Below are 12,756 nucleotides of genomic sequence, written 5' to 3'. Positions count from 1 at the left end.
ACTTTTGTACTTAATGCTCTCTATTCTGGGAATACCCCAAGCTGTAGCATAGTGGTTCCTTTTAGTCTTTAAGATTTCTGTTAAATGTTTCTCTTCAGAGAGGTCTTCTCTGATTGCTTTATTTAAAGGGGGTTTCTTCATTCTTTAAGATAATATATCCCTTGATTAAATGCTTATTAATTCCTATTCATTGGTCTGTTTCAATAGGCTGTATGCTCCATGAAAGGAGAGAATATGTTTGCTTTTTCATTATTATATCCTCAAAATTCAGCACAGTGCCTGCCATATAGGTGTTCAACAAATTATTTTTTCAATGAATGAATGAGGAAAATGATGTGCCAACAGCTTCAAGAAGCCACAACTGTGCCCAAAATTAATACCAAAGCACATTTTGTGGGACCTATAGAAATCTGAAGGCAACAATGGCAACCAGATAAATCTTAGCTCTATCACCATCTAGCTCTGTAGTCTTGAACAAGTCACTGAATACCACTTTCCTTAGAGGCTTCCTTTGGTTTTGTGAGGATTAATATAAAGCAATATCTCATGCTTTTACAAATACTGGTATATCTCAATTTTTACAACAATCATGTAAGACAGGTAGGATATAATATCCTCATACCATTGATTAGGAATATCAACTCATAGGTTACATACATGATTTCCTCCAAACTACATGGTTCATGGAAGGGGAATCAGGAGTTGAAGAAAGGTTTTCAAACTCTTGGTTTACCACTCTCTTTACATCATGACCCAACTACCTCTTGTAAAGGCTGAAGAGGATAATAAATTAAAAGAGTCTTAAATGTTCAAGGACCACAAATATTAATAGTGTCTTTAAAGGGAAATGGAAGAAAATCCTGATCAAAACTAGTAAGGCTCCCTTCTTGTATAACTACCCAAACAGGTTTAATATGTTAGCTCTGAGAATAATTTATAAAGATATTTAGTAGGTCTCAAGGCATCGTTTATACTAAGGGAAAAGAAACCATTTTGAGAATCTTTTTTCCTTGGCATAGTTGGGGATATTAGAAAACAGAAAAGATTTTAAAATGTAGGAATTATTGTAAATCATATTCCATAACACCTGTGTGTAAAAGGAGAGAAATGATAGTACAACAAATTAAACCTATGATAGCAGGAATGTCACAAAATTAAATTTGTAATACTTTTCAGGTTAGTAGAATAGAGCTTTGTAAAAAAAAAAATAGTAGAGATAAACGTTTGCTTTTCTTCTGCTGCCAACCACATACAATTTTTCATGAAAATCAAATCAACAGGGTAGGGAGATTATTTGTATTCTTAAGAACCCAATTCCCTGATTTGCTTAAAGCTCATTTAAAAATGATTTTGTTTTAAATTTCAAATGCAAGTTACAATAATTAGTTTTCCAAAATTAAACCTCTGTTATATCTTCTATTAGTGAATATGACCTACATTCTTCTAAGTGGGAGGAGACAGAAGGTGCAAAACCACTTATGGACAAAGTGCCAAGCAAACAACATTTCAAGATATCTCTATCCTCATATATTACATATATACCAAATCTTTAGAAGTAAAATAGAAATAAAGTACCTTGGAAATCCTCAGAATTAGGTAACTTGACACCGCATACAAAATAATCCTTATGCTCATTCTGTGAATTTAACCAAAAAATGAAATTAATTTTTTTATATATAAAGCAAAGAAATTTTAGCAGGTCACAGTTGACTTAGATATAATACAGTCTTAGACTCTAAATATTATTATATTTGTTAAAACAGGGTGATGAGACATGATGATTCAATATTCTATCTTCCTGTAGTTATACATACTTAAAATTTTCTGTAATAAAAATGTTTAAGACATCATGTCTAGGGAAAACCATGAAATATTATTATCATAAAAATATTTCTAATTGATTCTTATCTATAAATGATTTAACAAGATTCTGTGAGCAAGTTCAAATCCTGTTTGTCGTTTTCTCTGAAAATTAGTCTTTTACATCAATTTTCATTGAAAACTATCAAATCTAAAGGATTCGGTTTTACAAAAAAGGAATCTGGGGCTGGGGTTGTGGCTCAGCAGTGGAGTGCTCGCTCAACACATGTAAGGAGCTGGGTTCGACCCTCAGCACAACTTACCTAATTAGTTTTAGATAAGTTTTACTTTTTATATTTATTTTAAGAAGCTAATTAAAAATGTAACATCCAGACAGTCACCCCAGGAATATCTTAATGAACACCAATAAATATAAATGAATTAGCAATTATATTTTTGAGGCACTGTACATGCATCTGCAGGTAGATATCAGAAATGGTAGTAGTGGATAATCTTCTTAACTAAAAAGAGTATAAAGATACAAAAGGCATTTTTCTATGATGAATCTCATCTCACAACCAAAATGATATTTTAAAAAAATTAAGCAGCGGATGCTAATGCCAACTAAGTATTAATTTACATTTAAAACAGATACTAGCTCCTGAATGAGCCATAAGGGAGCATATGGGATTAAGACTAATGAGCTTTACATTGAGAGTAAACTTCAAATGGAGAGCATCTTTTCAAAAAGATAAATCTTTTCAGAAAATATGAAACTTACCAAATCAATAGGGTAAATGTAGGAAAGCTCAGAAAGTAACTGCCTACAACGAATTGTCAACTGAGCATTAGTCTTCAGAAAGAGTTCTCTAATGAGGAAAGAAAACAAGTACTTATTAGAAAATATGATTGCATTCACAACAGACAAGTTACAGAACCAACCCAGGTGTCCGTCAATAGATGAAAGGATAAAGAAAATGTGGGAATATATAACACAATGGAGTTTATTCGTCTTAAAGAGGAGGAGGAAGAGGAGAATGAAGTTATATGCAGCAAAACAGATGAATCTAATGAGCATCATGTTGAGCAAAATAAACTAGGCTCATGTTTTCTCTTGTATGTGTAGGCTAGAGAGAAAAAAAGGGATTTCAAAAAGAGAATGGAGACCATGAAGATAGAGAAAGAGAATTAGGAGGAGGTTGGAGGGGAGGGCAAGGAGAGGGACTGGCAAATGAAATTACTCAAATTACATTATGTGCATTTACCAATATATCACAATAAAATATACTATTCTGTATAATATGTACCAATAACATTAAAAAAACATGTATGCATGCTTTTTTAACATTTATTCTATGTAATTAATGCAGAAAAAGATTAAATGGTCTATAGGCCACAGAAAATTAAAAAGTAGAGGTACAAATTATACCCATGAGCCCTGAACTCTCTCTAATATCAATTAAGCTAACTACAAAATGAGGGCTATAGTGTATGCCCAGCACCATGCTAAGGAATGTAAAGTGCACAAATAACAATTCACTGAGTACCTAGAGCTTCACAAATGGCTTTATTTAATTATTTCAACAACTTTAGTAGGTTGATATTATGATGCCCATTTATAAATAAGGAAACAAAGTTTGAAGGGGCTGAGTAAACTGAGCAAGGTTTTGTAGACATTATTAATGAGGCCAATTGATTTCAGGAAAGATCCATATGGTGCTTCTCAGAAAACAAATAACAACAAGAACAAAAACTATTCTTCACCCTATTACAATGTTAGAAAAGTAACAAAGAACAAATAAGCAAACAGCTGTAGCATGAAATGACCCAGCTCTTTTCTTTAACTAAGAAATATGACCAGCAGGGCTGGGGAGGTAGTTCAATGCTAGAGTGCTTGCATGTAGGAGACCTTGGAATCCATCTCCAGCAAAAAACACACACACATGCACATACACACAAAAAAATATGACCAAATACTCATAGAATAAATTACCTGCTCAATTAAAAGACATCAAAAATTTAAGAACCAAAATAATGTAGAAGAAAATATAGGTCAAAGTGAAATGGAAAAGGTATAGAATGGAAAAGGCGAGGAACACTTTGATATAGTATGAAATACATATGGCCTTTGTTCTAGGTCCCAATCACAGAACACCTAAAACCCTAGGAATTTCCTAAGTGATAAGAGTATTGTTTTGTTATTCATTTAAGCCCACACTGATCATACCTAAGCTTATGACAATGAGGTGACTTATGGTGGGAGGCATCTAGACAACCTAAGGATAGAAATGGTCACTAAAAAGACCAATTAATTAGGGGGCTGGCATTTTCAGTTCTACCCACCAATCTCTTAAGATGATGATGATGGAGATCACGGCTGGAAATTAAGTGCTTTAAAACTTTTGAGCAAGATATGATAAGCTTCTAAATTGTGGAGGTGCCCTGAGGAATGGCATACCAGAGTAGGCATAGAACTTCCCTCATACTTTGCCCAATGCCTCTCTCCTATCTGCCTGTTCATTTGTATCATTTGTAATAACCTTTATAACAAATCAGTAAACCCAAGTGTTTCCTTGAGTTCTGTGAGCCACTCTAGTAAATTACAAATTAATCAAACCAGAGGAGGGGTCTGTGGGAACCCAGTTAATTCAGAAGCACAGGTCACAGTCTGGGTCTTGTGATTAGTATCTAATTGTGGGGTGGGGTGGGGGTCTTAGGAACTGAGTATAGATAATTACATCTCCAGGCAGATAGTGAATGGTATTAATCATAGGATACCTGTTGGCATTTGCTGGAGAATCTGGCATTAAATGTTATATGTGAGAGTAGGAAAAGAACTGTTTCTTCTCTTATATAAACAGCACTGAAGATGTAATGGGCCCTAGTTCTGGCTTTGCTAGTGAGCTGGACAGCTCAGTACCCAGAGTTGCTTTCTTCTCTGCAAATTTGAGGATTAGGATAGATGGTCTCTATGTTTCTTTCTTATCTTAATATTCTTGAATATTCAGTTGTTAAGGTTTTTCAGAGAAAAGTGCAGGATGGAAAGACTCCAGGAAAGTGAATCAAGATGAACAAAGGAAGTGAGGTGGCAATAAATTAATCATGAAATATGTTGGGAAAAATTATTAGCATCTTTCTATGTTAGGGAGCACCTAAAATTAACTGTAGTTGTATAATGACAAGTGACTGAAGCCTATGTGAAAACTGAGGAAAAGATTCACCATAGAAAGAAGAAAAAAATATGTTAAAAATATTATTTTAAGAAGAGAAGTCTGAGAGCATCATGGAGGGATGACTATAAAGGTAGAGAAATCGAGGGTAGAGAAATTTTCTAAGTGCTGCTGAGGTAAACCAAATGAGTTATCAAGAAGCAGGAGTGGGACAGAAGAAACTATTAAAGTAAAAAAACTACAAGCTAAGCTGTATATAGATGACAGGAAGAAGATTCAAACATTATGCCATGTGGCCCAGGGAATTTAGAACAGTGTCATATCTCTGATAAACTCAACCATCATAGCAATTTTTCTCAGTGTTGAATTTACCTTTTTGCAGTGCACTCTTTCCTCAACTCATTTAGGGATTCCTTCTGGAGCTGAAGCTTGAGGTGCTCAGTTGAAAATGCACTTCCTAGAAAGAGAGATGAAGGGAGACAAGTCCAGATATAACACTGCAGATAGGACTATGCAACCACAACCACACAGGTAGAGTCCAGTCCCCTGTCAGTGACAGCGAAATAAAAAGAATAAGAAGGCAAAGCAGGTTGGGCATAGACATCTGCAATTTTCACCTAAGTCCAGCCCCTAGCAAGAACCTAGCAGGGGGTCTAAAAATCTCTATCCATAATTTCTGGACTGATGAACAAGAAACTTGGATAAGATCTCAAAATTCAGGCTTCACTTAAAAAGAGAGTGGTTAATTTCTTTTCAGCCATAAATACTATATAAGAACATTACTGAAAATACAAAATATAGAACAGGAAAAATTACTTGCATTTTAATTACTATAATATAGTTCATAAATATTAGTAGTTTCCATGAACTTTCATCTTGCTTTTAATACAAATAGTTTTAGTGAGAATCACAGGCTATAGGAAATATGTGTTCTGAATTTTTCAATATTATGTCATGAGCATTCTTACATGTTGACAGACAGTCCAAAGTCATGCCTATATAAAATTTAACTTCATAGATGTGAATTATAGGAAGATTCCACATTTCATCTGCTACCTTCATATCCCAATCCCATTACAGAATATTTAATTGCCTTTAAGTCTTTGCTTTAGATTTTTAATGATTAATATTTGTGTTTATATCCCGGAATGTTGTGTTTATATCAGTTTTTGGAACCTCCATTTTTGTAATCATAACATCCTTTTATATCTTTCTACTCTGAAAAAATGAGGGTCTCTTACATTCTTGACAGTCTAGAGTTATTACAAATTAGGAGGTCCTCAAGCACAGAGAAACACACTTAGATCTTAACACAATACGTTTTATATTTTACAAAGGAGTTTAATTTTGTGAACTGTGACCCAATAAGAAAAAGATCCTCAACTCTCTGCACACCTCCTATTTTTACAGAGAAAAAAGAAAATTGGATAATTGACCAAAATACACAGTTTGGACCTATTATAGTTTGAATGTGAGGTTTCCCCCAAAAGCACATTTGTGAGATAATGCAAAAAGTTCAGAGGAGAAATGATTGGGTTGTAACAGCCTTAATCCAATTACTGAATTAATCCCCTGATATGGATTAACTGAGTGGAAACAGAAGGCAGGCAGGGTGGCTAGAGGAGGTGGGCATTGGAGGCGTGACTTTGGGGTATATACTTTGAATCTGCCAAGTGGAGTCTCTCTCTGATTTCTGATCATCATGTGAGCTGCTTCCCTCCACTACACTCTTCCACCATGAAGTTCTGCCTCACCTCAAGCCCTGAGGAATGGAGCCTGCTGTCTGTGGATTGAGACCTCTGAAATGGTGAGCCCCCAAATAAACTTTTCTTCCTCTACAATTACTCTGGTAAGGTCATTTAGTCACAGCAGCAAAAAAGCTGACTAAAACAGAACCTTAACACTAAATCCACCAACTTAAGCAGTTGTATCACATTTCTAAACACTCTTCTCATTTCTCAACTTTAAAGTTTAGTAAATAGAAAACTGCCCCTGAACACAACTTAATCAAGGACCGCCACTTATCTTCTTTAGCCCTTACTATAATCCCTCCTAGACCTTTACCGTAATGACTTTGTAAGCATTTAAGTTGATACCCACACCTATATACTTTCAACAGAGAAGTTTGTGAATTCTTCCACCAGTATAAATATCTGCAGTATTACCCTTCATCCCAATACATTAGGCTGCCTCAACTCTAACAGTGGTAGCAAAACCACAAATAGGGATCCAAGAGAGAATGGGCTTCAAAATACATATACATGTATTTTGCTCAATTTTGAAAATGGTTTAGAGTATATAATTACATGACTAAAGGGTAAAATCCTTGCAAATGTGGTAGAAAAGAAAATTAAATATAATTTCTAAGTAGCTAACAGGTTAATATGTAAACAAAAGATAAATGTGGATGAAAACTATAGGTGTTCTCTGTATTCTTTTTCTTGTAAATTTTCTGTAAGTCTGAAATGATTTTCAAATAAAAAGAGCAGATCCAAATCCAGAAAAGGGTCACTGGAGAGGCTATAATTTTCCATAGGCTTCATCAGATTCAAGGACTTAGAAATCACACTGGTATCCATCCCTCCAACACATATCAAGTTCACTTTTCTGTTTAAAGGAATACAGTTCACTGATTATAGGTTGAGTTCTGTAATAAAACTGAATAAGTTGGGGTTAGGCTCAGGCAGATAAAAACTAAATATATGAAGATACCTCAGAAAACTCAACTTAAATTCTAAAAGGAATAATACTAGCGTGGAAATGATGTCTCTATGGAGGGTGTTTGATATTGTGTCCTTCTAAGATGTCACAGCTGGAAGTAATGATGTTAAAGTGGGTTCTATCCCCAGCATCACTACCAAAAAAAAAAAAAAGTGAATCTAAATACACACACACACACACACACACACACACACACACACACCTCTTGCTTCTCATCTAAATTTCTTCCTAGATTTAGCATTTATCTGTGATTTTTGCTGGAATCAATCTTTCCTACACAGTTGCAAAATAATGCCCAACTCCAGTACAACCTCCATATTTATTAGTTGCACTCAGCTTTCTTCTCTAAGTAAGAGTCCTTCTACCTTTTCCCTTAACTATTACCAGTGATGAATCATGGATTCTTTATTTTTTCAATGATTTATAATTCATTATTATATATAATTATTTTATATATAGTAAATATATAGGCTCCAGTGTCCTTGTGACATGTTACCATATTGTTATTTGAAATAACAACTTTATTAACATCTTACTTTCTGTAGAATCTGTAATGATTCTCCCTACCATTCCTGATATTGGTAATTTGTGCTGGCTTTCTTTCAACTTGTTCAGTCTGACTATAGGTTATTTTAATAATCTTTTCAAACAACTATCTTTTGGTTTTATTGATATCCTCTACTCCTTCTGTTCTCAATTTCAGAGAATTCTATCCTTCATTTTTTCCCTTCATTCTGATTTATTTTCTAGTTTTAAGTTATTGATTATTGATTAAAGATCTTTCTTTCCTAATGCAAGTTTCAAATGTTTAGCTTTCCTCTAAGCTTGCATCCCTTCACATGTTCATATGTGACAGTTTCATGAGTTAATATGGTATGTTGGGTAATTTCTAAGTATTTGAAATTTGCTAGATATCTTTGAATTAGTGACTTCTAGCTTATTTCTGTTCTGGTGAGAGAATATGCTTTGTATGATTTCAATTATTTTGTATTTGTTAACAAGTTCTATGATACCAAATATGGTCTAAAAGAATGTTCCAAGTATACTTGAGAAAAAAAAGTATATTCTGGTACAGTTCAGGGGAGTGGTAATTTGAGAGTGTTTTTGAAGTCTTATATTCTTGGTGATTTTCTATCTGTTCTATCAATTACTGAGAGATGGGTATTAAAGTTTCTAATTATAATTATGCATTTGGCTATTTTTCAACTAACCACAAGAAGTTTTTATCTGTTCTCGGGCCTGCAGAGTTTGAAGCTCTTCTCCCAGAATTTTAATGCTTTTGTTCTTAGAGAAAGACTATGCTTTTCCTGCAATAGTATTTGCTCCTCTTTTCCAGATGTAAACCTTGGATTAACTGCTCTGCCTATAACCTTCCTTCTGAATATGGAATGGAGGACCATGCAGAAGTTGTGTAGCAAGTGTGAACTGCCTTGTAATTGCTAGGGTTTCATACTAGCCCACATTTGACCATAACTATTTGTTAAAAGCTTTAGTTGAATTATTTTACCTTCTTATTCAGTGGTCCTAACTTCTTCCAGTGCTCTCCGTTCGTGATCAGTACTCATATCCTTTCTCACTGGAGATGCGTGTCTTTCCTTACACATTGGGCTATGTGGCTGCCCTGAGACCCATTTCTCGGATAGTTTCATGAAAAGTTATAACCTTATACAGTTTCCTATGTCTCAGGAAGACGCTGGAAGTCAATTCTAAGAATACTAACTTTTTAGAAGCTCTTCTTTGTTCTTTTTATTTTTAATTTTTTTGTTCCTTTTGAGTCAAGCTACTCTATTTTTTCAACTTCATCCCATTCATGCTGTTTTTTCTTCAATTATCTGATGACCCTTGTCTCTCCCTTCAAATTCATGAATGAATGATTAGATAGTTTCAGTATAGACAACTGTTATAGTTTCTTTGAAGCTGATAATCAGGCTTCCTTTTAGGATATATGTGTTGAGAGAAGGTAGTACCTTTATTTTAAACTGAATATCAAATAAAGAGAATTTTGCTTTGTGGTTGTATTATTTTAGGGTATTTCACTCCCTAAGTAGAGCTAACTTTTATGTCTTTCTCTAGGTCGGTAATAAAAGTTCACAGTCACTTTAGGATCTGCTCTACCATTCTACCATTCCAAACACTTAGACCATGGGGCCTAACCACGTTAAGAATCAATTATGTTTACAAATCAGCTAAAGCTTGTTGTTATAGGGAATTACTCCAGATACAGAGGAGAAAGAGAATGGCCCAACAAGTCCAATACTCTGATCACTGCCATAGTTAGTTCCTGATCTCTACCCTTGAAAATTCTAAGCTTGAAATCTCTGAGTGCTCTCCATGTCAGGAACTCTCACTGTAGCTTCTTCCATTTCTGTTCTGGCTGCATTTTTCTCTACTCTAGTTTATTCCTCCACAGTCCTATCTACTTTATAACTTAGAGAACTGTGTCAAAATCTTTGTGAGTCTGATGGTACTGTCTTGGTTTCACCATCACTATTGATTTATCCTTTATGCATGTTATCTTTATTGTATCAATGGGTCTTTGGGAGAGAAAAACAGTGAATGAATGTGCCTGGCTCACCATCTTCCAAAACTGCTTTCTGAAATTCTTGTCCCTGCCCAAGCATACACCAATGTTTCTCTCTGCTAAGAAAGATGGCCTATTTATTTAGCAGGAACACAAGTCAGATGTTATAATTTTAATAAGCCAATGTCAGCATTGGCTCCTGTAAATCTAATCACCAAGAACATGAATGTTGCTTCTACCAACAAAAGAAAACACAAGACTTTTCAAGTTCTCTCTCACCAGTTTGATTTCAGATTGGTCAATGGCCAGCTTCTGTCAAAGTTACAGTTAAAGCTAATAAACTATGATTTTCTGGGTTTTCCAAATTAAGTCAGATCACCAAAAAGCAATATATTTGGAATTCTTTAGCTTCTCTTCCACAAATTGCCTTTTTAAATAATAATTTATGACACTGCCCTTCTTAGGGGTTAATAGATATTTCTCACTATGACTTACAAAATTACAATGAACTGTATTTCATTCTGATATTGAATATGGTGTACATAATTAACTGTGTGCTAATCTCTCTCAAGATCTAATGTTAAGAGAAATATTTTTCCTCACTTTCAATAAGTGCTAAATTTCCTTGTAACAGGCAATGGGAAGCAATTGATACCAGCTACCCTTCGATACAACTGGCTTGACTGCTGAAATCAGAGCTAATTTTAGTTCTTAATAGGTTAATTACATGGGGACAGTGCACTTAAATTAGAAAGCCCATGGACTTAGGAATCAGATTTGGAATGAAATTCTACATCTGCCATGATGTTTTGCCTCATCTCCAGCCCAGAGCAATGAAGCTGGCCGTCTATGTCTGAGACCTCTGAAACAATGAATGCCAAATACACTTTAAATCCTCTACAGTTGTTCTGGCAGGTCTTTTGGTCACAGTGGTGGAAAGGCCAACTAAAAACATTTCTCTGGTCTCTTCTATGAACACTTCTTAAATCCTTAGTGGAAGGAACTACCTTAAATTAAGAAACTACTCTCCTTTATTGGAATTGCTTAAGGAATTCCCTATTCTACTTTCTTGGCTTGTGTATAAAGTGCTCCCTACACCTGTAAGGTTTCACCTTTCCCCCACCTAACTATCTACTACATATTCTTACTGACTCAGCATGTCACTTTCACCTGGACTTCTGATTTTTCAGATGCAGACCTTCTGTATATTCTTACATAATACCTTTTATATATCTCTGTCACATACTTATCACATCTGTCATGATTCTAACATCTCACATAGTTTCTAGCTCCTTTTAAGTGTTACATAAATGATGAGTAAATGAACTGACAAGGCATCCACAAGCATGCACATGTGCGTACACACACTTGAACAAATGAGTTGTTGTTCCACTTCCTTTTCATACCTTATGGTATCTTTTTACCTGAATGTTGAACCATCAAATTATAAATGCATATTTGGAAATACCATTTCCTGTGCTTTTAAGGAGTAAATGGAAAAAATATTACAACAAACCAAAATACATCAAGTGACATATATCTATACATCTGTACCTTCCACTGGAGAAGGAGGAGATTTAAATATGACAGTCTGCCTTTCTTACATCCAGTGAAGGCATTACTAGAATAAATTATAAGTGTATAGAAATTTATTTATTTATAAAATAAAATGAAAACTTTGCTCAGGATCCCTATGTTCCTCCCCATGCTCCACCATCACAAACTCTCACAAGTGGCATTCAGTGCTAACACTCAAAAGTAAGAAAATGTTAATGATGCAGTCCTAGAGAAATACTGCTTTCAGGTCTAGAAATTTTTGAAAGGAAAATATTAATAAATTTTAAGGAAATGTATTTAGGAATTTCTATAATATGACTATAACAATTAAAACATATTCAGATCAATAAAGTTTGAATTCTGCCACTATTTCTAGTAAGTATAGCTAGAGTTAAAAATTGTGAGAAGTATTTTTCATTAAAAAACCTTACAACCTAAGTGAAGGAGAAAACTGTTAATATGATGCTTAATAACATCTTCATAAGTTCAAATAGAAACCTATGGCTTTTTGAAAGAAACTTAAGTATTAACTCAAATACACTTTATAATTCTTTTTTTTTTAAGAAACTGTCAATTTGTCAAACTGGGAATTTCATATAAAGCATTTCATACTTTGACCATCACTTCTAATTCACTGAAATTATTAAGAGGAATGTATTTTCCTAAATCTGAGCAATGAAACCTGACATATCTGATCTCTTCTATACTCTATGTCATTAAAACAATGTGTTTGCTTTTGCTTGTCCCTTCCCAAAGGGAACTGGAAAATCTAATAGGAGAAGAATATGGTTAGGGAATTCTAACAGGACATTCCCTCCAACTGCCCAGAAAAGTTGAATGGATTGTCTTAAGGATAAACAGAAAATGGCAGATCTTTCATGCAGAGATCTTAAGTGCTAACAAACCAAAGGAATCTTTGGGGAAGATTCACTTAATCATTATTTCCTGGAATGAAAAGGAATAAAGCAGAAAAGGTTAATCTCTAGC

The 12,756-nt window shown here is 34.4% G+C and overlaps 1 protein-coding gene across 4 annotated transcripts in view; it reads right to left on the bottom strand.

The window, feature by feature from the left end:
- The window catches only part of Uvrag (UV radiation resistance associated), a 313,881-nt gene that overhangs the window by 133,732 nt on the left and 167,393 nt on the right, over positions 1-12,756 (bottom strand). For all 4 annotated transcript variants that reach the window (XM_078046691.1, XM_078046692.1, XM_040284963.2 and 1 more), the window contains 3 exons: positions 5,343-5,427; positions 2,582-2,669; positions 1,576-1,636 (listed from right to left, as the gene is read on the bottom strand). In XM_078046691.1, coding sequence (XP_077902817.1) covers positions 1,576-1,636; positions 2,582-2,669; positions 5,343-5,427 — 234 coding nt within the window. The remainder of the gene's footprint in view (positions 1-1,575; positions 1,637-2,581; positions 2,670-5,342; positions 5,428-12,756) is intronic.

This window comes from Ictidomys tridecemlineatus, chromosome 4, assembly GCF_052094955.1.
Source record: "Ictidomys tridecemlineatus isolate mIctTri1 chromosome 4, mIctTri1.hap1, whole genome shotgun sequence".
In the NCBI taxonomy this organism is placed as follows: domain Eukaryota; kingdom Metazoa; phylum Chordata; class Mammalia; order Rodentia; family Sciuridae; genus Ictidomys; species Ictidomys tridecemlineatus.
Note: the sequence above shows the minus strand (reverse complement) of the source record. Positions and strands in the feature narration are given on the sequence as shown.